Source organism: Muntiacus reevesi, chromosome 14, assembly GCF_963930625.1.
Source record: "Muntiacus reevesi chromosome 14, mMunRee1.1, whole genome shotgun sequence".
In the NCBI taxonomy this organism is placed as follows: Eukaryota; Metazoa; Chordata; class Mammalia; order Artiodactyla; family Cervidae; genus Muntiacus; species Muntiacus reevesi.
This window is the reverse complement of record NC_089262.1, coordinates 61446940-61469727: the sequence shown is the minus strand read 5'-3', so window position 1 is coordinate 61469727 and position 22788 is coordinate 61446940. Positions and strand designations below refer to the sequence as shown.

Sequence of the window (22788 nt, the reverse complement as noted above, 5' to 3'; positions counted from 1 at the left end):
GTGTGATACGTGAATGCAATGTTTAATAACAAGGTGTAGTGATGTTTTACAGAAGTAAGTTTCTTATGACAAAGAGTATGATATTTGATTTTGCATATTGAGTAAAAAAGAATTACATTGGAATGTTTGCTTGCCTGGATTCATATTCTAGCTCCACTAGTGGTGTGACATTGATCATGTCTTAATCTCTAAAGCTCCGTTTCTTCCTCTGTAGAATGGGGCTGATAGAAGTACTTCATTCTGTGTTACATGCAGCATTCTCTTTAAAGTCTGGTATGTCGTCATTTCTCAGTAAATGTTACCTGCTGCTCTTACTGATTTATAAGAATTTCTAGTTCTTTCATCTTTTTAAAATACTGATCAGTGATTGTTTAGCCAATAAAATTTAGCACTGAGAGTGACCAGTAATGAAAGTAATGGATTTAAGGACAGATTTGAAAACCTAGAAATATTTTAGAAGGGGTGTATGTTTGGGCCTTTGGAATTGGGGAAATATTTTCTAATTTTTTTCATATTAAAAGCTATGATGCTATACTTGTTTTTAAACTATATTCAAAAATAGCAACTTTTAAGTTTGTTGGGAGATGCCCTGGAGGTGAAATGAGAGAGAAAATAGTGAAATAATTTCTTCTATAGTGAAGAAGAAATACATTTATTTTGAACTTGCTTTGTTGCCACAGAAATGATCGATTTAAGGACATTTAGTCATGCTTCCCCCTGGAGAAGGAAGTGGAACCCACTTAAGTATTCTTGCCTGGAGAATCCCCATGGACAGAGGAGCCTGAAGGCTACAGTCCATGGGGTTGCAAAAGTCAGACACGATTTAGCAACTAACCTACCAGTCATGCTTCCATATCTCCAAAAAAGATTAAAAAAAAAATCCTTTCAATGTTAGTTGCTCAGTTGTGCCTGACTCTGCAACCCCATGGACTGTAGCCCACCAGGCTCCTCTGTCCGTGGGATTTCCCAGGCAAGAATACCAGAGTGGGTTGCCATTTCCTCCTCCAGGGCATCTTCCCAACCCAGGGATCAAACCTGGGTCTCCTGCATTAGAGAGACTCTTTACCATCTGAGCCACCAGGAAAATGAACAATATGAAAATTAAGTGAGATGCATCTGGAAATGGCCACATTTCTAGTGTTCCAAGTCTAAAGGTTTTCACTATAAAATAATGAGTCATAAATGTGACACCGAACCCAGTGTGTTACTCACTCTGGAGGATGGGCTTTGGTGTCAGGTCCATGCCTGGATCTGAGATTTGCCACCTACTCTCTCTTTGTGACTCTGGGGAAATGATTAACATCTCCAAGGTGGTTTACTTTCCTCTAAAATAAGAATATTAATTGGGTCCACCACATATCTTTGCCTCAAGGCTTGAATGAGAGCGTTTGGCATTCTTTTAGCACAGTTCTGACACATTCTGGCACTTAATAAAAGTTAGTTATTAAAAAAGAAAGGAAATCACAACCCTTCTAACCATATTTTTTCCCTCTGGTAATGCTCATTATGCAAATTTCAGAGTATTTACATGATTGAATTTAAGGAAAACAGAATCATTTCATTTTGTGTTTTTATTAAAATCTTTAACTAAAAATGCAGATAAACCCAGAAGACGTTATTTTTTGTATTTAAAAACCTCAGTTTAAAAAGGCTTAAGAATAAAGGATAACAAACTACTCTTTTTACAACTAGTCATGTTCTGCTTGCCTTTGATCTGTAATGGTGTCTTCTGAATGGTAAGCAAAAGTGTTCTTACATACTATTGGAGATTTAGGAGACGCTTTTAATTGATATTCAGGTGAATGTTTAAGTTACAGAAATTTGAATGCTGATTAGGAAAACATATAATCTCATCAAGTTGAGGATTTCGTAGTCTTTATAGTTTACGATGAATAAATGTTTTTTTTTTTTTAAGTAAGCTTCAAATATTAATTTATATTTTATCCTTTACATCATGGTTACTCTTGGGAAATAAAAATTTTAAATGTTTCATTCATACCATGTTTTGGTAGTTAATATTTTAGAGGGTCTTTTGAGTTGGCTTAAAAGGAATACTTTTTTTAATTGACCTTGGCATGTGGGATCTTAGTTCTCCTGACCAGGGATCTAACCTGCCTCCCCCCTGTGGTTGTAGCATGGAGTCTTAGCCACTGGACCTCCAAGGGGAAGTCCCAGGAATACTTTTATTCTTTCTTGAACTTCTGTAGCATATTAAGTGCCTTTGAATGTTTTACTTGGGTACAAAGTTGGGATTTTGTCTATAGGAAAGCAAAAACAGTTTGTACTAACGTTCTTTTAACTAGTGTCCTCCTTGTGCTTCTTCCACTTGGATTTGACTCGTGTTTTCTTTCACTCATGTTTTTAGTTTTTGTAAGAAAAAAAATATTTTTGTTTGGCTGCATTGAGTCTTAATTGGAGCATGTGGGATCTAGTTCCCTGACCAGGGGTTGAACCTGGGCCCCCTGCATTGGGAGTGTGGAGTCTTAACCATTGGACCACTAGGGAAGTCCCATGTTTCTTCATTATAGTTGATGGTTTGACTATAGAACATAATGTTGTATTTGCTTAGATTGCTTTTTCATATTGACTTTGATAGAGATACAGAGATTTGCCAAACTAACAAATAAGCTTCCTTCAGTGTAGAGCTACTGTTTTATTTTAGGATCCCTTTCTAACTATAACATCTTATTTAGATAAGCTCCTGATGGTTCTCTGTTTTTTTTTTATTTTTTGGTTCTCTCTTGAAATTTGGTTTTTCTTTTCCTCCTTTTCACAAGCTGTCTGGAAGTCCTATGGTATTGCTTTCATAAATAGTGTCACAAGTTTTTCTTTCTCTTTTTATTTAGACATTTACTAGCAGATGGGTTGAATTTAAGTGTTAAATTTTAGGTTTTGATTTTTTAAAATTAAAAAAAGTCAGCTCAATTTTAAAAATTGTATATATATTTACAAATTAAGGTCCCAGTCATATGTATATCAGATTTTAAAGTTCTTAGGACCAGTATTTTAGATTACGGTTAAAAAACAAAAAGAACTTCCTCTCATTAACATATCTTCAGAATTCAGAAAAATATGTTTAATTGTATGTATAACAGTATATGTCTTTTTTGTGTTTATCTCATTTCTATTAGATATTCAGTTCCTTATCTAATGATGCTTTTGTTGTATTAAAATAGATTTGAAGGTCACTTTAAACAAAAGTAACTTATTTTTTCAGTGACTTTTCCCCTAGATTAAAAAAAAAATTGGGGGGACTTCAGTGGCTAAGACTCTTGAGTTCTCATGAAGGGCCCAGGGTTCAATCCCTCGCCAGGGAACTAGATCCCACATGCTGCAGCTAAGACCCAGCACAGTCAAATAAATAAATATTCTTTTAATGGGCAAAATTAATTTCTCATTTCAATATATTATAAGACAGACCAGTGAAACAGTACTACCTATTAAAAAGTCCTGGACTTTCCATTTATTGTTTCTTCTTACTGGTTATTATTATATATATATGAGGGCTTGATTTCTCTATGTAATTTTATATCTTACCATTTTACTACATTTTCTTAATTGCTGGAAATAATTTTTCCATTGATTTTTGTTTTTGTTTTTTTGGTTTTTCAGTTAAATGTATTATTTGCAAATTGGGGTAGAGATAGTCTCCTTTTCCCCCTAACCCATGCACCTGTCCCCAATTGTTATGCCTCTAATTGCTTTTTTCTTTAATTTTTTTAGTTAATTAATGAATTATCTGTTGGCTGTTCTGGGTCTTTGTCGCTGTGCGTGAGCTTTCTCTAGTTGTGGCGAGTGGGGGCTCCTCTCTAGTTGCTGTGCTTGGGATTCTCATTGCAGTGGCTTCTCTTGTTGTGGAGCATGGGCTCCAGGGTGTGTGGATCTTAGCAGCTGTGGCTCATGGGCTCTAGAGCTCAGGCTCAGTACTTGCAGCATGTGGGCTTAGTTGTCCCACGGCATGTGGAATCATCCTGGACCAGGGATTGAACCTCTGTTTCTGCATTGGCAGGTGGATTCTTAACCACCGGGCCACTAGGGAAGTCTTAATTTTCTCAACTAATTGCATTAGCAAGTACCTATATAATATTATTTATTAGGTAAGTTCTTATTTTTCTTGACTTTAGTGAAAAGTCTTTAGTGTCCTCCACCCCCTCTAGGTTGTTGGCTTCCTTTTTTAACAGCTGTATTCATGAGAGATACAGTATACAAACTGTAAATTCTTAAAGAGATGGGAATACCAGACCACCTTACCTGCCTTCTGAGAAACCTGTATGCGAGTCAAGAAGCAACAGTTAGAACTATACGTGGAACAACGGGCTGGTTCCACGTTGGGAAAGGAGTACATCAAGTCTGTATGTTGTCACCCTGCTTATTTAGCTTCTGTGCAGAGTATGTCATGTGAAATGCCAGGCTGGATAAAGCACAAGCTGGAATCAAGATTGCTGGGAGAAATACCAATAATTTCAGATATGCAAATGACACCACCCTTATGGCAGAAAGTGAAGAGGAACTAAAGAACCTCTGGATGAAGGTGACAGAGGAGAATGAAAAAACTGGCTTAAAACTCAGCATTCAAAAAAACTAAGATCATGGCATCTGGTCCCATTACTTCATGGCAAATAGATGTAGAAAAAATGGAAACAGTGGCAGATTTTATTTTCTTGGGCTCCAAAATCACTGCGGATGGTAACTGCAGCCATGAAATTAAAGGACATTTGCTCCTTGGAAGAAAAGCCATGACAAACGTAAACAGTGTATTAAAAAGTGGAGACATTGCTTTGACAAAGATCTGTAAAGTCAAAGCTATGGTTTTCCCAGTAGTAATGTGCAGATGTGAGAGTTAGACCATGAAGAAGGCTGAGCACGGAAGACTTGATGCTTTTGAACTGTGGTGTTGGAGAAGACTCTTGAGAGTCCCTTGCACTGCAAGGAGATCAGACCAGTCAATCCTAAAGGAAATCAACCCTAAATATTCATTGGAAGGACTGATGCTGAAGCTTCAGTACTTTGGCCACCTGATGTGAAGAGCTGACACATTGGAAAAGACCCTGATGCTGGAAAAGATTGAGGGCAGGAGGAGAAGGGGCCGACAGAGGGTGAGATGGTTGGATGACATTATCAACTTGATGGACATGAGTTTGAGCAAACTCCGAGAGATAGTGAAGGACAGGGAAGCCTGGCGTGCTGCAGTCCGTGGGGTTGCAAAGAGTCAGAAACAACTGAGTGACTGAACAGCGTTTACTCGTTACAGCTGTACTTCAGAGATTTTTTTAAAAAGTAAATTTATAAGGTTGTTCAACCATCACCAAAACTTATTTGTAAATGTTTCTGTGATTCTGAAAAGTTCCTGTGTCCTTTTATAGCAACTCTTATGTTGAGAGGTATATGATGATTTATTTGTATGCATATGTGTTTATATCCTATACCTTATAAATATTTAGTTTTATCATTTAAGGAATTATTCATTTTTTAAAAATGAAGTGTAGTGGATTTACAGTATTAGTTTCAGATGTGTAAAACAGCGATTCAGTGTTTTTATAGGTTATATTACATTTATGATACGGTGGTAAAGAATATACCTGCCAGTGCAGGAGATCCAAGAGACTCGGGTTCAATCTCTGGGTCGGGCAGATCCTCTGGAGGAGGGCATGGCAATCCACTCTAGTATTGTTGCGTGGAAAATTCCATAGACAGAGAAGCCTGGTGGGCTACAGTCCATGGGGTCAAAAAGTAGGACATAACTGAGTGTGTGTGTGCATGCATGCCCACACGCACACAGACACACATGCCATTTGAAGTTGTTATAAACTAATCATAGATTTCCCTGTAGGAGCCGTGCACCCTTGTAGCTTGTTTGATGCATGGTCATCTGTACTCCTCAATTCCCCAACTTGCCCCTTTCTGCTTCTTCCCACTGGTAAACACCAACGTGTTCTCTGTATCTGTGAATTTGTTTTGTTATATTCATTTTTTTGTTTTATTTTTTAGATTCCACATATAACTAATAACATGTAATATTTGTCTTTCTCTGACTTAATTCAGTAAGCATATTACCTTCTAGGTCCATCCATGTTATTCTTTAAAAGAAAAAATTTCATTCTTTTTTTAATGACTGAGTAGTATTCCATTACACACACACACACACACACACACACACACACACCCACCCACACACCCCCCCCCGCCCCCCCCCCCCCCCCCGCCCCAGGTCCATCCATGTTATTCTTTAAAAGAAAAAATTTCATTCTTTTTTTAATGACTGAGTAGTATTCCATTACACACACACACCCCCACACACACACCCACACACACACACCCCCCCAGGTCCATCCATGTTATTCTTTAAAAGAAAAAATTTCATTCTTTTTTTAATGACTGAGTAGTATTCCATTACACACACACACACACACACACACACACACACACACACACACACACACCCCACGTTAAAAAAAGATCTGACCTTCTTAATCCATTCATCTGTTTATGGAAACAGGTTACTTCTGAATCTTAGCTATTGTAAATAGTGCTGCAATGAATTTTGGGTGGCATGTATCTTTTTGAATTACTCTTTTTGTTTTCTTCAGGTATATATCCAGGTATTCGCTTGCAGGATCTCAGTTCCCCAACCAGAGACTGAACCCAGGTCCAGCACAGTGAAAGTGCTGTGTCCTAACCTTTGGACCACCAGGAATTCCTTCTTTTAGCTTTTTAAGGGTCCTCCATATTTTCCGCAGTGGCTGTACCATTTTACACTGCCACCAACAGTGTAGGAGGGTTCCCTTTTCTCCACACCTCTCGCATTTGTTGTTCATGTTCTTTCCGATGATGGCCATTCTTACAGATGTGAGATAATATATTGTGGTTTTGACTTGCATTTCTTTGATGGTTAGCGATACTGAACATGTTTTCCTGTGCCTGTTGTCCATCTGTATGTATGACTTCTTTGGAAAAATGCCTATTCAGGTCTGCTGCTTGTATTTTAACTGGTTTGTTTTTTGACTTAGAGTTGTATGAGCTGTTCGTATATTTTGGATATTAATTCCTTATTGGTCATATCATTTGCGAATATTTCCTCTTATTCAGTAGGTTGTTTCTTTATTTTATTGATGATTTCCTTTGCTGTGAAAAAGCCTTTCAGTTTAATTAGGTACCATTTGTTTGTTTTTGCTTTTGTTTCCTTTGTGCTCATAGACAGATGGAGAAAAGTATTGCTGTGCTGTATGTCAAAGCGTATTCTCTGTATGTTTTCTTCTAGGACTGTTATGGTTTCTGGTCTTAAGTTTAGGGCTTTAATCCATTTGGAGTTTATTTTTGTAAATGGTATAAGAAAATGTTTTAAATGGTGTAAGAAAAATGTTCTTTCATTCTTTTGCATATAGTTGTCCAGTTTTTCCAGCACTGCTTATTGAAGAGACTGTCTTTTGTCCATTGTATCTTCTTATCTCCTTTGTCATAAATTAATTGACCAAAGGTGCATGGGCATTAATTCTTGTTTCATTGCTTGTTTTTAATATGAGTGTTTAAGTTTTCTTTTTGACATACATTTAAATCAGCAGGCTCAAGTTGTAGTCTTTCTTGGCATAGTAAAAAAAAGAAGTTTCTCTACAGTAAAATGCTGTGCTATTACAAGAGAAAGTTTTCTCAGTACAGGATGATAGCATTTCTTTTTTTTTTTTGAAAACAGTATTTCATACTCTGAAACATTTTGTCCCATGTTGTTTGTTAAAGAGGATGGCATTCCCTGTGGATATGTTGGATAATTGCAGTCATGAGGAACTGGAAAATTCTGCTGAAGATTACATGTCAGATCTGAGGTGTGGGGACCCTGAAAATCCAGAATGTTTTTCTCTTCTCAATATTACGGTAAGGCATCCTGCTGTGATTTTTACCAATCTTTTCCACTGAGTTTATAATGAAGTCAGTATCCTTTTATTATCTTTTAAAGTGATAACTAATCACCTTTGAAAATTTTATCAGAAGACTTTTCAGTAAAATGGATAAATATTGAATAAAAATCAGCAAAAAAAATTAATTAAAAAACGAAAGAAAAAAAAATCAGCAAAACACTACATTACACTTTTTTGTGTCACAAGCCTTCCTTTTCCCAAAATATTAAAAATTTCTGAATATATTTTGATAGATCATTAGACATAAATTTATTAGAATTCTAGTGTGAATTTGATGACAGGCAAATTCTCTAACCTGTTTAGGCCTCAGGTTTTTCTTTTGGCAAATGATGTTTATTTAACGAATTCTCAGCTTCTTCCAACATCAGTATTTTACAGTTCTTTGAATGGCAATATTACGTGTAAATAGGGAATTAGCGTTCCAGACTGTGAAGAATCTGACTGCAATGCCAGAAATCTCGGTTCGATCCCTAGGTTGGGAGTATCCTCTGGAGAAGGGAATACCCACTCCAGTATTCTTGCCTGGAGAATTCCATGGACACAGAAGCCTGGCAGTCTACAGTCCATGGGGTCACAAAGAGGTCAGACAAGACCGAACAACTTTAATTCATTAAAGGCAGAAAAGATTTAAAGTATTGTACAAATCTCAGGGGAAAAATACCCTAGTGTCTTTTACTAGAAAATGAAAATTTTCCCTCAAGTGACCTAAATAACAAATGATAAAATTTTAAAATCATTTTATAGAGCATATCATGCTTTTGTTTTTATTGAGATGCATAGCTACAGCACAGTGATACTTATTGAAATACTTAATTCTTCTCCCAAGTTCATAAAATTCCTGCAAAAGTAAAGCCTATCTCATGTGGTCTTTTTTTTTCTTTTTTCTTTTCTGGAGACTAGAAATATCCTGTGAGAGGAAACTACAATTAGTGTTAATGTATGTTTAAAATTTTGGTAGAAACATGGTGTTTTTGATATTTTTTTTACCAACTCTTCACTAATGTTTAATCAATTGTCATTTCAGATTCCTATTAGCCTGTCAAATGTAGGCTTTGTACCTCTCTATGGTGGAGATCAGACCCAGAAAGTTCTTGCTCTATTTGCACCTGAGGACTCACTCACAGGTCTCTGTTTTGCTTAATCTTTATAAATTGAGGAATTTTTTCTCCCAAACAATTAGAAATTTATTAAAAGATAGCTACATGAAGGGATTTTGAAGAAAAAAAAACTTATTTCAAACTGTAAATTTAAGAAAATAAAATTTCTCTGTTAAATATTTAGTGAGCGAAATACAGTAAGATAGTATAATGGGGCTGCCACACTGTATTTTAAAGTATGGGTATATTTAAGAGTATCGTTAAAAACCTACAAAATAGTAATATCGTGTACTTTAAGACTTCGATGTTAACCATTATTTATTCTCTTTTAGCTGTGGCACTTTACCTTGCTGATCAGTGGTGGGCTATTGATGATATTGTGAAAACATCTGTCCCTTCTAGAGAGGGACTTAAGCAGGTAACAAGACCCTGTCGTTTTAAAAGTGTTTCTTAAGAGACCTTTTCACAATGTGTTTCCCATAAACAGTGATAGTTTTTGAAGTTACTGGGCTATTCTCCATTTTAGTATTCCTGGTGATGGTAAACCCTTTCATTGTTCCATTGTTATGGTGAAACTGGCACTTAGATTGGGCTTCCTTGATTTTAATGTGAGGGTCTGAGTATTGAGGGAGGAGGAATGAGAACCTGTGGTTTAATTGATCTGTAGTTACCCACATCACCTTCAGGTTCTGATTTTTCCTTTTGGGTGGGAAAAAGCTTATTCTCTCTGCGTGGTTGCTTAGGTTCTCTGTCTCTAGGAGAGACTGACCAGGAAACTTGCTTATCGGTAGGGCCGTTTTGGGTGGTCCATTCAGTGTCCAGACAGTGCAGTGGAAAGGAGGTCCTCAGCAGCATACTGTAAAGCTTGGTCTTTTTCTGTCCCAGCCATCATTTTATCAGTTACTTAGAAGATGACATAGTTGGCATGCTTATCAGTTCTTCATGCCACAGTGCTGGAAGAGAGAACTCATCTGTAAAGGCAGAATTAAGAAACAAAAGAGAAGGATCTAACATGAAAATAAGCTAGTGAAAAAGGTAAAATAATATCTATGGGTTCAAAAAATTAACTGTACACCATGAAGATCAAACTAAAACAGCAGCACATATGAAAAAGATTGGGCTTTAGTTAATTAGAAGTAAAATCAAGGAAAGAAAGAAAGCTGATAAAAACCCTAAGTTTATACAGAAAAGCCCCATTATCTTATCAGTATCTTCAGTTTATATCTGTAGTAGCTTCATCTGCTGACATGCAGAGAGACATTAGGGATCCGAAGCCATTTCAAGGGAAAAGACTGGAATGGCAGGAGTACCCAAAATCATTAGATGAGTCTTTTTCTACATTCATCTTTGATAGGAAATTTAGGAGAATATAAGGGCTGTTTTCAAATATTTGTAGACTCTGTGGTCCAGAATATCAAGCAAAATATAGTTTTTGGGAAAGAGATTTCAGCTCAATGTGAGGAGGAATTTCATGCTGGTTAGAGCTGTTCAAGGAAGGCATGGGTTACGTTGTAAGCTGGTGAGCATGGTCATTTCATGTGGTGGTTGGTATTGGAAATCTCTTTCCAGGGAGGTTTTTGGTAGTAGTGTGTGTGTGCCTAATGCTTTTTTCTCTCCCTTCCCCTAATTAGACATTCTTGTTTTTCTTTAAGGAAAGTTGGAGCGGGCGTGTAGATTTCATGGCTAGACTCTTGTTTTTAGCAGTGACAGATATCTGTGGGGAAGACCCCACTGTTGAGTGTCAGGCAGTTGATGCAGGGGTCCCGGTGACTGTGGAGCCCTCCCTGTAGGAGTGAGGTTCTGTTTCCATTCTGTGATTGACCCAAGTTTTGTTTTCATCAGACTGCCCTGGTGCCACAGTCATCGCCCACCTGATCTGGTGGAGGCGTTTGTGTGTATGTGTATGAGGGGAGACAGGTATTCCTGAGAGTTGCATAACAAACACATGACTGTCAAATGACCATTTTGCCTGGAAAAGATGAGACAGATGCCTTTCCCAAGGGCATAATTACGGCTTTCCTCATCAAATGAGATGATTGTTTTTAAAGTTTTCAGACTAACACTAAGCTTTTGTCCCTTTTATTTTATTTACTTTTTTTTTAATTGTGTAGGCTGGAATGGGTGGAAAGAGCTGAGGCACTAGAGATGTTGGGGGCTGCAGTTAGAGTTTGGGGAGACCTGGGGTCTGGGCAGTTGGAAGCCAGAAGAGAACGCTGACTGCTGAAGTGGAGATGCTGGGCGCTGGTATATGGGAAACCTGCTTGCCTATTTTAGAATTTTGCTGAGAGGCATTATTTCATGCGTAACTTGTATCCATAGAAATGGATTGTTATTGGTGTGAATGACTTGGTCTCATCTTTGTGATAATAAAATGGTTTACAAGTCATTTTGAATGCATTCAAAATGCTTTGAATGTCAGTACGAGATGGAAGCAGGGAGTCAGGTAAATTGCATCTCTCAGTTGATGCGTATTATAACTTGTGCCTGGTGTCTGACTCTCTTTGTAGGTGAGAACTCTTGGGGAGAGAGTGGTTCTATATGTTCTGAATCGAATTATTTATAGAAAGCAGGAAATGGAGAGAAATGAGATCCCATTCCTGTGTCATAGCAGTACTGATTATGCTAAGATTCTGTGGAAGAAAGGAGAGGCCATTGGGTTTTATTCAGTTAAGCCTACAGGTGAGTCTTTAAAAGTTATTTAAAATATGTATTATGTAAACTCACTTTCTGGACCCCACCTATATCAATGTCCCTTTTAAATTAGTATCTAAAGTACAAATTGAAATGATTTTACTCAGTATTTCTTGTGAGTGCTTTTATTCTATGTAAGTGAGGATTGTTAGGAAAAGTCTTGAAAAAAAGATTAAACATTTGACAGGAAAATTTTGCCACGTATGTGATGAAAGTTGTATGTTGAGGCTCAAATTTGTCTTCTTTCCCTCTCATTTCCTTCCCTTTATTTAAAGGTCCTTGTTCTACTTCTATTCCTATTGCTGTCACTATTACTGACTTTTTTCAAAGCCCCTTTCTATCTGTGGACCAATGCATAGCCTTTCTCTTTTAGTTTTAGCTGATTCGGCCTGACAGATTAAAGGCAGCTTTGCTAATTACCATGAAAAACAAAGTGCTTTAACATATTTAGCGAATCCAAGCAGCTTTGACATCATTAATCTAGTCAAGTTTGGATTTCTGATCCCAGGACCCAACTACACCCTGTTCCTGACAGACTAGAGCAGCTTCATCTTGCTGTATGTGTTCTCCTGTTCTTTTGGTTCCCTAGAGCTACTGGAGCCAGAAAAATCAAACCTGCTCAGTCCATGTGCATACGTATTCCACACCTGACAACCACCAAGGAGCAAAGGCAGCCTTGGTCTGCGCCTCGGCCAAAAGACCACTCACAGAGAACACTCACGTTATTTTTCTATCTTTTTTATATTTCAGACTTGCCAAATTTAGCTCTTGTGATCAAAGGCCCTCTAAAGATCTTACCAAATTCCCTGCTGACTTGAAGGACAATTGTGACTAATAACCTTAATCATGCAATTAGTGGACATTTATGAAGACAATAAGTATACATAGTCAACAAAAGGGAGGTCACTTTTTCTCAAGAATAAATAAAACTGTGATCTATAGTTTTAAATGGTTTGGTATAGTAAATAAGTCTCCGTTAGTATGCTGTTTTATTCTTGTAGAAATTTGAAGCAGAACCAGTAATTATGTAACTCTAGAAAGATACCATCGTTTAGAGGCAGAATAATGATACTTGTTTAGTGGAAGCCTAGTGTTGCATTGCATAAAGATATCACTTAATTGGTTTAAAATGTTCTTGTACATTTGGGGCTGGAGTCTGGTTCTCTATATGCTTTATGTTATACAAGGTAATTCCTATGGGGATTAGAGGCTTGTTGCTGCTACACTGGCTATAGCAGGGTTTCCTACTTGAAACTAGCTTATAGACATTTGAAGTACAGAAGAGTTTATGCTTCTCCACTTAGAGCATCTGTAGATGAAAGACACACAGTTAGTACAGGGCGCAGCATTCCCCTCTCAGTATTTCTGATCGGTACTTGATTCCAGGCGTTGGTCCCTCATTGATGTGTGTTTGGGGCTCCTCCTCTCCTTTGGGGCCTGGCTTTCGTTTTCTCTTTCTGGTATTTAACTCAGTTTTATATGCTCCAGCTTCCAAGTACTACTTGTCTGCCCCTCTTAGCACCTTCCATTCTTCCCGGCTAACTGCACGGCCTGTTGATTTGTCTTTTTCCACTCTAAGCTCTGGCTCTCATCAGCCAGAGAACAGTGTACTTAGATGTGATTATGCTAGCCTTTGAACCCTTAACCATCTAATTCAGTCTGGAAGTAGTTTTCTACAAAGGAAACCCAAATGTAAAATGATTTTAAAAAATTGCCTCGGACAAATACTGAAACACTTTGTGATAGAACTGTTCTTAATGTATTGATATGTATCAGAAAAAAACTACCAGTAGCAAAAAGATAAAGTCTTTATTAAATACATTTGTAGTTGAAGAAAAGTCTGTGATTATTTATGATTTTTTAAATAAAATAGCAAGTCAGTATATAGGGTTATTAGTAGGAACATAAAAATTATCTTGATATATAAGAGGAGACTTTGTTTATGAGGTCAAATCTAATTACAGGAAATGAAGTTCAAGAAAGTATATAATTTTGGGGGCCTAAAATAAATTATTATGAAGGATTTATAGTTTATCTTTTGGGTTAGGTAGATGTCAGATCATTAAAAGTAATTTTTAACAGTAGATCACTGTATAATATCTGATACATAACTCTAAAGGGAGCTTGCAGAGTTGCGTAATATCATTGTAATAAGATTTTCTGGTCCCTTCTATGGTTATTAAGCATTTTGATCTATAAAAATAAAAGAAACTGGATTAATAGTAAATATTATTTGTTCGTGGTCTCATAAACTGAAAAGAAAAAGGTAAGCTCTATATATTTAATTAAGAGAGAGATTTTCAGTAAAATTTTTTTTTTTTGCTGAATAGTTTTCCAAATGTATAATATACTTGTGTTTTGATCTGTCATATACTAATATTAATTATAATGACAACTCAGAATTACTTTTGAATTGGTACTTAGAACCTTATGGTTGCAAGGAATTTTAAAAATTTATATTAAAAAAAATTTTTATACAGATAATGTATTTACAGAGAAGAATGATTAGATAATCAACATATAACCCAAATATAAAAATATATTACATCAAGATAACGGTGTGTAGAATAAATAGAAGGCAGGATGGGGAGGAACGATGTAGATTTTTACTGTTAATGGTTAGTTCAGTAGTAAGGAACAGTTTGTTCAGTGTATGATGACAGTTATCAAATCAAATTGATATTAGTTTTTAGGGTCCATTTGATTCATTTAAAAGAGTAGTGATATAGTTTTTTTCTTTAATCAATATTGTTTGTTTGAGAAGGGATGGGGTGACTTCCCTGGCAGTCCAGTGGTTAAGACTCCGCACTTTCATTACAGGGGACGTGGGTTCAATACTTGGTCAGGGAACTGAGATCCCCCACATGTCCTAAGGGCAAAAAACAAATAGAAAACATAGTAATTTTATATAGAGAATCCTGGCAGACAGCATGTTAATTAATAGATTCTGCTTAACATTACCAAGAATAAAACACATCACTATTAGAGACCCCAGTATTGTATACTGAGAAGGATATCACATCTTTTCTGTACTATTTTTCACCAAAATGCATAATCTCAATTTTATCATGAGAAAACATTCAGTTCAATTCAGTTCAGTTGCTCAGTCGTGTCCGACTCTTTGCGACCCCACGAATTGCAACACACCAGGCCTCCCCGTCCATCACCAACTTCCGGAGTTTACTCAAACTCATGTCCATCGAGTCGGTGACGCCATCCAACCATCTCATCTTCTGTCGTCCCCTTCTCCTCCTGCCCCCAATCCCTCCCAGCATCAGGGTCTTTCCAAATGAGTCACTTCTTCGCATCAGGTGGCCAAAGTACTGGAGTTTCAGCTTCACCATCAGTCCTTCCAATGAACACCCAGGACTTATCTCCTTCAGGATGGACTGGTTAGATCTCATTGCAGTCCAAGGGACTCTCAAGAGTCTTCTCCAGCACCACAGCTCAAAAGCATCAATTCTTCGGCACTCAGCTTTCTTCACAGTCCAACTCATATCCTTTCATGACCACTGGAAAAACCATAGCCTTGACTAGACGGACCTTTGATGGCAAAATAACGTCTCTGCTTTTTAATATGCTATCTAGGTTGATCATCACTTTCCTTCCAAGGAGTAAGCGTCTTTTAATTTCATGGCTGCAGTCACCATCTGACACTGTTTCCACTGTGTCAGACAAAATTAAGTCTGACACTGTTTCCACTGTCTCCCCATCTATTTACCATGAAGTGATGGGACCAGATGCCATGATCTTAGTTTTCTAAATGGTGAGCTTTAAACCAACTTTTTCACTCTCCTCTTTCACTTTCATCAAGAGGCTTTTAGTTCCTCTTCACTTTCTGCCATAAGGGTGGTGTCACCTGCGTATCTGAGGTTATTGATGTTTCTCCCAGCAATCTTGATTCCAGCTTGTGCTTCTTCCAGCCCAGTGTTTCTCATGATGTACTCTGCATAGAAGTTAAACAAGCAGAGTGACAGTATACAGTCTTGAGTACTCCTTTTCCTATTTATAAAGCCAAATTGGAGGTTATTTTACAAAGTAACTGATCAGTAACCTCCAAAAGTATCGAGATGAAAGACAAGGAAGGGTGGAGGAAGTGTCAAGACCAGAGTTTAGGAGACATGAAACTTAAATACCATATGGAATCTTGGATTGGATTAGAAGTTGAACAAGGTCTGCAGTTTCACTGATAGTCTTTTATCAGTTTTGATGTCCTGGGTTTTGATAATAGTATTCTGGCTATGTAAGATGTTAACATTAGGAGCATTTGGATGAAGGGTGTGTGGGAACTGAGTATTTTTGAAACTTTTTGCTAAGTCTGAAATTATTTTTAAGATAAATAGTTGTTAAAAGTGAAGTTGCTCAGTTGTGTCCGACTCTGCGAGCCTATGGACTATAGCCTACCAGGCTCTTCTGTCCATGGGATTTTACAGGCAAGAGTACAGGAGTGGGTTGCCACTTCCTTCTCCAGAGGATCTTCCCGACCGAGGGATCAAACCCGGGTCTCCCGCATTGTAGGCAGATGCTTTACCATCTGAGCCACCAGGGAAGTCTTGCTAAAAATTACAGTCTTTATAATTGAAATTTATGATGGAAATTTTAGATGTTACCAAAGATGTGTGAATACATGTTATGTACTTCAAAATTATTTAATGGTTACATGAACAAAAAAGTTTCCTTTGAGGAATTTGACTTGTCCAAGAGAAAAAAATATTCTAAAAGTGCCAGTTTAAATAGTTCCCCTGGGAAGGGTCCCAACTCATTGTCAGCAGCCCCCACCATGTACACTAGTCAACTTCTTAATGTCCCATTCTTAACTATGAACAAATAGCTTAGTTAGCACAAGTCACTAATATTAAAGATGAAGATCAAAACAGAAACAGAATAAAACCAGTTTGGAAGAGACAGATAATGCAAAAACAGAACAATTTTTAATATTTTTTGAATGTAAGAGTAGTTATTACATTTATGGAATGAGAACAATATCTATTTAAAAAATTGCCCAAGGCTTTCCTGCTGGTACAGTAGATAAGAATCTGCCTGCCAGTGCAGGGGACATGGTTTCAATATCTGGTCAGGGGACTAAGATCCCACATGCCTTATGGCCACAAAAAAAAGGAAACAGTAAATTTACGCAGAGCAATAGTTTACGTAGACCAGTACTACATTAATTAAGAGATTGTGGTCCGGGAAGATTCCACATGCCTCGGAGTAACTAAGCCCGAGACCCTCAATTGCTAAGTCAGTGAGCTGCAGCTGCTGAAGCCCCGTGTGCCTAGAGTGTGCTCTGCAACAAGAGGAGCTGGCTCAGTGAGAAGCCAGTGCGCGGCAACAGAGAGGAGCCCTGCTCACCACAGCTGTTCCTGTGCGCAGCACACAGCCCCAGTGCAGCCAGAAGTAAATAGTTTACTTTAAAAAATAAAAGAATGTCCATAGAGCACAACATAAGGAAGATAAAACTGATGTTGATTCTAAAGGCGAGCAATCATAGCAACAAAAACAGCAAAAACTTCTTAATGAAGGAAAATACAAAAGGAAGAAAAGATAAAATTAGGAGAATGATCTGAATAATAGATGTTTCAGAAGGAGAGAACAGAGGAACTGGAGGGGAGGAAATCACCAATGAAGTAGTTCAAGAAAACATCTCAGGATTATAGAACATGCATATCCAAGTTAAAGAGGCCCCTTGAGCAGCCATCACAGTGAATTAAAATAGACCCGTACTGGAGGCAGATTACTGTGAAATTTCAGAACATCTTGGGTAGAAAAAAAGATTTTGTGAGACTCCGCAAAGAGGGGGATTTATACTACAAAGGGTCAAGAATCAGAATGATTTAGATTTTTCAGTAGCAACACTGAATACTCTTTTAAGTGGAATAATGCCTTTAAGATATTGGGAGAAAGTGATTTTCAATGTAATTCTATACCTAGATTATAAATGAAGTATGAGAGAGAAGGAAATTTCTACATAGTTAATTAAAAATTTTTTTAATCTCTCGTGCATCATTTTTCAGGAAGCTAGAATTTATGCTCTGTGAAAATAAGGAAGAAAATCAAGAAAGAGATTAGGAAATTAAGGTGAGAAATATCCCTGTGATGACCAACCTAGATAGCATATTAAAAAGCATGAGTGTGAGATGCACTCATCTCACACAAATCATAACTCTGATCATTCTGGGGCTTCTCTGTCCCGATTGGTAGCCATTAGCTTTATGTAGCTGTTTAAATGCAAATTAGTTAAGATGAAATAAAATTGAAAATTGTTTCTCAGTCCTACTAGCCACAGTGTAAGTGTCCCATAACTGCATGTGGCTACCACACTGAAGAGAAGAGATATAGAACATTTCCATCATTGCAGAAAGTTCTTTTGGACAGCACTTTTCTAGAGATTTACTAATCTAGGTTGTAGTAGGTCAGAAAACTCTGGGTCATTGATTCAAAAATATAGAATACCTGATGTGTTTGCACTTATCAAGATGAGTTTTGTAGTTAAGGGAGACTTTCTTAAGGGAAAAGTTAGAGGTAGACATTAATTAATGAGTGATAAATCACTGTAAGGAAAGATATTCCCATTTGAATGCAGAGTTCCAAAGAATAGCCAGGAGAGATAAGAAAGCCTTCCTCAGCGATCAATGCAAAGAAATAGAGGAAAACAACAGAATGGGAAAGACTAGAAATCTCTTCAAGAAAATTAGAGATACCAAGGGAGCGTTTCATGCAAAAATGGGCTCAATAAAGGACAGAAATGGTATGGACCTAACAGAAGCAGAAGATATTAAGAAGAGGTGGCAAGAATACACAGAAGAACTCTACAAAAAAGATCTTCATGACCCAGATAATTACAATGGTGTGATCACTCACCTAGAGCCAGACATCCTGGAATGTGAAGTCAACTGGGCCTTAGAAAGCATCACTACAAACAAAGCTAGTGGAGGTGACGGAATTCCAGTTCAGCTATTTCAAATCCTGAAAGATGATGCTGTGAACATGCTGCACTCAATATGTCAGCCAATTTGGAAAACTCAGCAGTGGCCACAGGACTGGAAAAGGTCCGTTTTCATTCCAGTCTCTAAGAAAGACAATCCTAAAGAATGCTCAAACTACCACACAATTGCACTCATCTCACACGCTAGTAAAGTAATGCTCAAAATTCTCCAAGCCAGGCTTCAGCAATACGTGAACCGTGAACTTCCAGATGTTCCAGCTGGTTTTAGAAAAGGCAGAGGAACCAGAGGTCAAATTGCCAATATCCACTGGATCATTGAAAAAACAAGAGAGTTCCAGGAAAACATCCATTTCTGCTTTATTAACTATGCCAAAGCTTTCGACTGTGTGGATCACAATAAACTGTGGAAAATTCTGAAGGAGATGGGAATACCAGACCACCTGACCTGCCTCTTGAGAAACCTGTATGCAGGTCAGGAAGCAACAGTTAAAACTGGACATGGAACAACAGACTGGTTCCAAATAGGAAAAGGAGTACGTCAACGTTGTATATTGTCACCCTGCTTATTTAACTTATATGCAGAGTACATCATGAGAAACGCTGGGCTGGAAGAAGCACAAGCTGGAATCAAGATTGCCAGGAGAAATATCAACAACCTCAGATATGCAGATGACACCACCCTTATGGCAGAAAGTGAAGAGGAACTAAAAAGCCTCTTGATGAAAGTGAAAGAGGAGAGTGAAAAAGTTGGCTTAAAGCTCAACATTCAGAAAACTAAGATCATGGTATCCGATCCCATCACTTCATGGGAAATAGATGGGGAGACAGGGGAAACAATGTCAGACTTTATTTTGGGGGGCTCCAAAATCACTGCAGATGGTGACTGCAGCCATGAAATTAAAAGACGCTTACTCTTCAGAAAGAAAGTTATGACCAACCTATATAGCATATTAAAAAGCAGAGACATTACTTTGCCAACAAAGGTCCGTTTGGTCAAGGCTATGGTTTTTCCAGTGGTCATGTGTGGATGTGAGAGTTGGACTGTGAAGAAAGCTGAGTGCCAAAAAATTGTTGCTTTTGAGCTGTGGTTTTGGAGAAGACTCTTGAGAGTCCCTTGGACTGCAAGGAGATCCAACCAGTCCATCCTGAAGGAGATCAGCCCTGGGTGTTCATTGGAAGGACTGATGTTGAAACTGAAACTCCAGTACTTTGGCCACCTCATGCGAAGAGTTGAGTCATTGGAAAAGACCCTGATGCTGGGAGGGGTTGGGGGCAGGAGGAGAAGGGGACGACAGAGGATGATATGGTTGGATGACATCACCGACTCGATGGACATGGGTTTGAGTAAACTCACAGGGAGGCCTGGCGTGCTGCGATTCATGGGGTCGTAAAGAGGCGTAAAGACACGACTGAGTGATTGAACTGAACTGAATGAATCCAAAGAATGTCTGGAGGTTGTAAAGACCTCACCAGACCTACTCCCGTAATTTAAAAAACAGGATTAGCCAGAAGGTTTAATCTAGAGACTGTCCTCAAAGGATATATTATTGTTCTATAATCTAAGGAATGTAGAGGAAAAGAGGTTTGTCCTTTCTTCCTCCTTGCGAATTCCAGACCCCTCTCTCCTCTGGAACCCGTAGACTTCTTATCAACCTCCCTAGGAAATGACTCTCAATAGGGCAAGGCGTGTATAGGATGTGTGGTTGTGGTATAGTGTGAATTGTTGTTGTTCAGTCCCTAACTCGTGTCTGACTCTGCAACCCCATGGCCTGCAGCATGTCAGGCTCCTCTATCCTTCACTGTCTCCTGATGTTTGCTCAGATTCATGTCCATTGAGTTGATGATGCTATCTAACCATCTCATCCTGTGGCTGCTGTATTGGGAGTCAGGTGTGTGAATGTGTTAATATATAAAAGAATTCTCATCGTCCATACTGGGAAGTCAGTATCATGCCTAAAATGGAAAAATCAAGAAGTAGTAAGTTATTTAGAGATGTGGAAGTAAGTACTGAAAAAAGTCAAAGTGCTTGTTTCTGGGGCATGGTTAGTGTGTTGGTGTGTGTGTGTTTTCCCCAGCAAGTGTTAGGGGACTGTTGTGCACTGACAGTGTATGTGTGAAACTTTGATGAAGAGTTAAAAGTGAGCATTATCAAAAGGACTATTCCCAGAGTCTAATCGGTGTCTGCCACAAAACCAGGTGAACTTTCTAGATCTCACAGGGCCTGTGATGATCAGGTCCACCTATTAAAAGCGCTGTACTAACTAGAAAACTGCTCAGGACAAAAATCTCATACAGGTATGAAAAATAAAACAAAATCACTTGTTAATTCAGTGAAAGTTCTGTTAACTGTCCTATGTCAAGAAAGATAAAAGATAATAAGTGTGTATAAATCAGATGTCACATTTTAGTGTAGAAAAACTGAGGAGAAAATGTTTGAAGACAAGTGCTGTTTTGGAAATACTTCTTATTTGGCTTCAACTGTAAATCTCCTTGATCCAATTTGAAGACTCCTGTTTTAGAAAAACAGAAGCCTATGAGGGAAGCACAATCTAATCAGCACCTTTAAAATCAGTTTGTTAACTCGCTTCCAAAGGGATTTATTTATGATCGAAATCAGGACATGTATTTTTGGTTTTTGAAATTTCCATTTGAAATAATATTTAGTGGAAGTGTTTTTTCCTCTCTTCATTTGCTATTAGCTTTTGTTACAACTTTCTAACTCCTTTTTACTTGGAGCTATAGCTATGATCTTACCTCCTTTTTTGGACAGGTCACTTACTTTCTGTTCACTAAAATTTAGATTTCTGGTCCTTCTGTTTCAAGATTTTTTGAGTAATAACAAAAATGTGATATAAAATAATAACTATTGATAGTATATATTGTTTTTGTTGTTCAGTTGCTAAGTCATGTCTGACTCTTGGCGACCCCATGGACTGCAGCACACCAGGCTTCCCTGTTCATCATCTCCCGGAGCTTGCTCAAACTCATGTCCGTTGAGTCGGTGATGGCATCCAGCCATCTCATCCGCTGTTGTCCCCTTCTCCTCCTGCCTTCAGTCTTTCTCAGCGTCAGGGTTTTAACTACATTGAAGTGAGGTGCCAGGCTGGGAAGCCCAGCTGCGATTTCTACTGCTGTAGGGGTAGAGGCATTTGGACCTTTAGCTGTTCCAGTGGCCCATCTAATAGAGTATGAGAGTTGTGAAAAATAATGAAATTATAAATTCTGTTTTAAGCCAGTACATTTGGGGATGGTTTATGAGGCAGTAATAGGTAACTGAAGGATTGTGAGTCAGAAAGTCATCCACTGCCCAGAAACAACTATGTGGCATTGTCATTTAAAAATGAAACGTTTTAATGTTAAGCTTTCCAGATTTGGTTTATTATAACAGCTCACGTTACCTTAACTGATTTACAAAGCGTGAAGACTGTAATGAGAATGTAAAGATATCTAACAGCATTATTTCCTTAGGATTCGCTTTATGATGTGTATCTGTGGAGACAGTCACACACTGGTGGCTTCAATAAGGTATTAAGGCAGGTTTTATGAAGGTGAGAAGAGACAAATTCCTGGTTAGACAAAGAAATGGTGATTCCATGAAAAGAGAGAGTCATTCAGTTGTGACAGAATGGCTGTTCTTGAATTTGATACATAGATCCTGAATGGTATTGAGAAAATTTATTCATTTAGTCAGAAGTTATTTGTATTTGCTGTATTGATATGGAAGGAAAAGGGGAAGGGGAGGAGGGTGAATAGGAGAAAGAGCAAGCAGCAGAAACTGAGAGATAGTAATAAAATGTTTGCAAATTCTATCCTCATGGAGCTTGCATTTAAGAGAAGGAGATAGCAATGGATAGACAGATAGCTGATACACTCTCAGGTGCTATGAAGAAAAACTAGATTAAAATTTAAGAATAGAGTGATGGTAGTATTTTAAATAGATGTACTATTTAAATAGACTAGTCAGGGCAAGCATCTCTGGAGGAAGTGAGGGAACAATGAGGGAAGAACTTCTTTTGAAGTTTCCAGAGAAGAGGTTTTTAGAGGTCTGAATTGCATTTTGGGTGATAGGAATCTGGTGGAGGATTTTGAGCATGGAAGTAACACAATCTGGTTAGCCTTCTGTGAAAGTAGCTGAGTTGTGTGG

General features: G+C 37.9%; 1 protein-coding gene across 4 annotated transcripts in view; it reads left to right on the top strand.

Moving 5' to 3' along the window:
* FAM169A (family with sequence similarity 169 member A) overlaps positions 1-22788 on the top strand; it is a 65259-nt gene that overhangs the window by 11540 nt on the left and 30931 nt on the right. For 2 of the 4 annotated variants that reach the window (XM_065905466.1, XM_065905465.1), the window contains exons 2-5: positions 7732-7866; positions 8935-9034; positions 9340-9425; positions 11515-11686. In XM_065905466.1, coding sequence (XP_065761538.1) covers positions 7735-7866; positions 8935-9034; positions 9340-9425; positions 11515-11686 — 490 coding nt within the window. In that variant the 5' untranslated portion in view covers positions 7732-7734. Of the gene's footprint in view, positions 1-7731; positions 7867-8934; positions 9035-9339; positions 9426-11514; positions 11687-22788 lie in introns of those variants that run through there. The other 2 variants (XM_065905467.1, XM_065905468.1) reach the window with 2 other exon arrangements.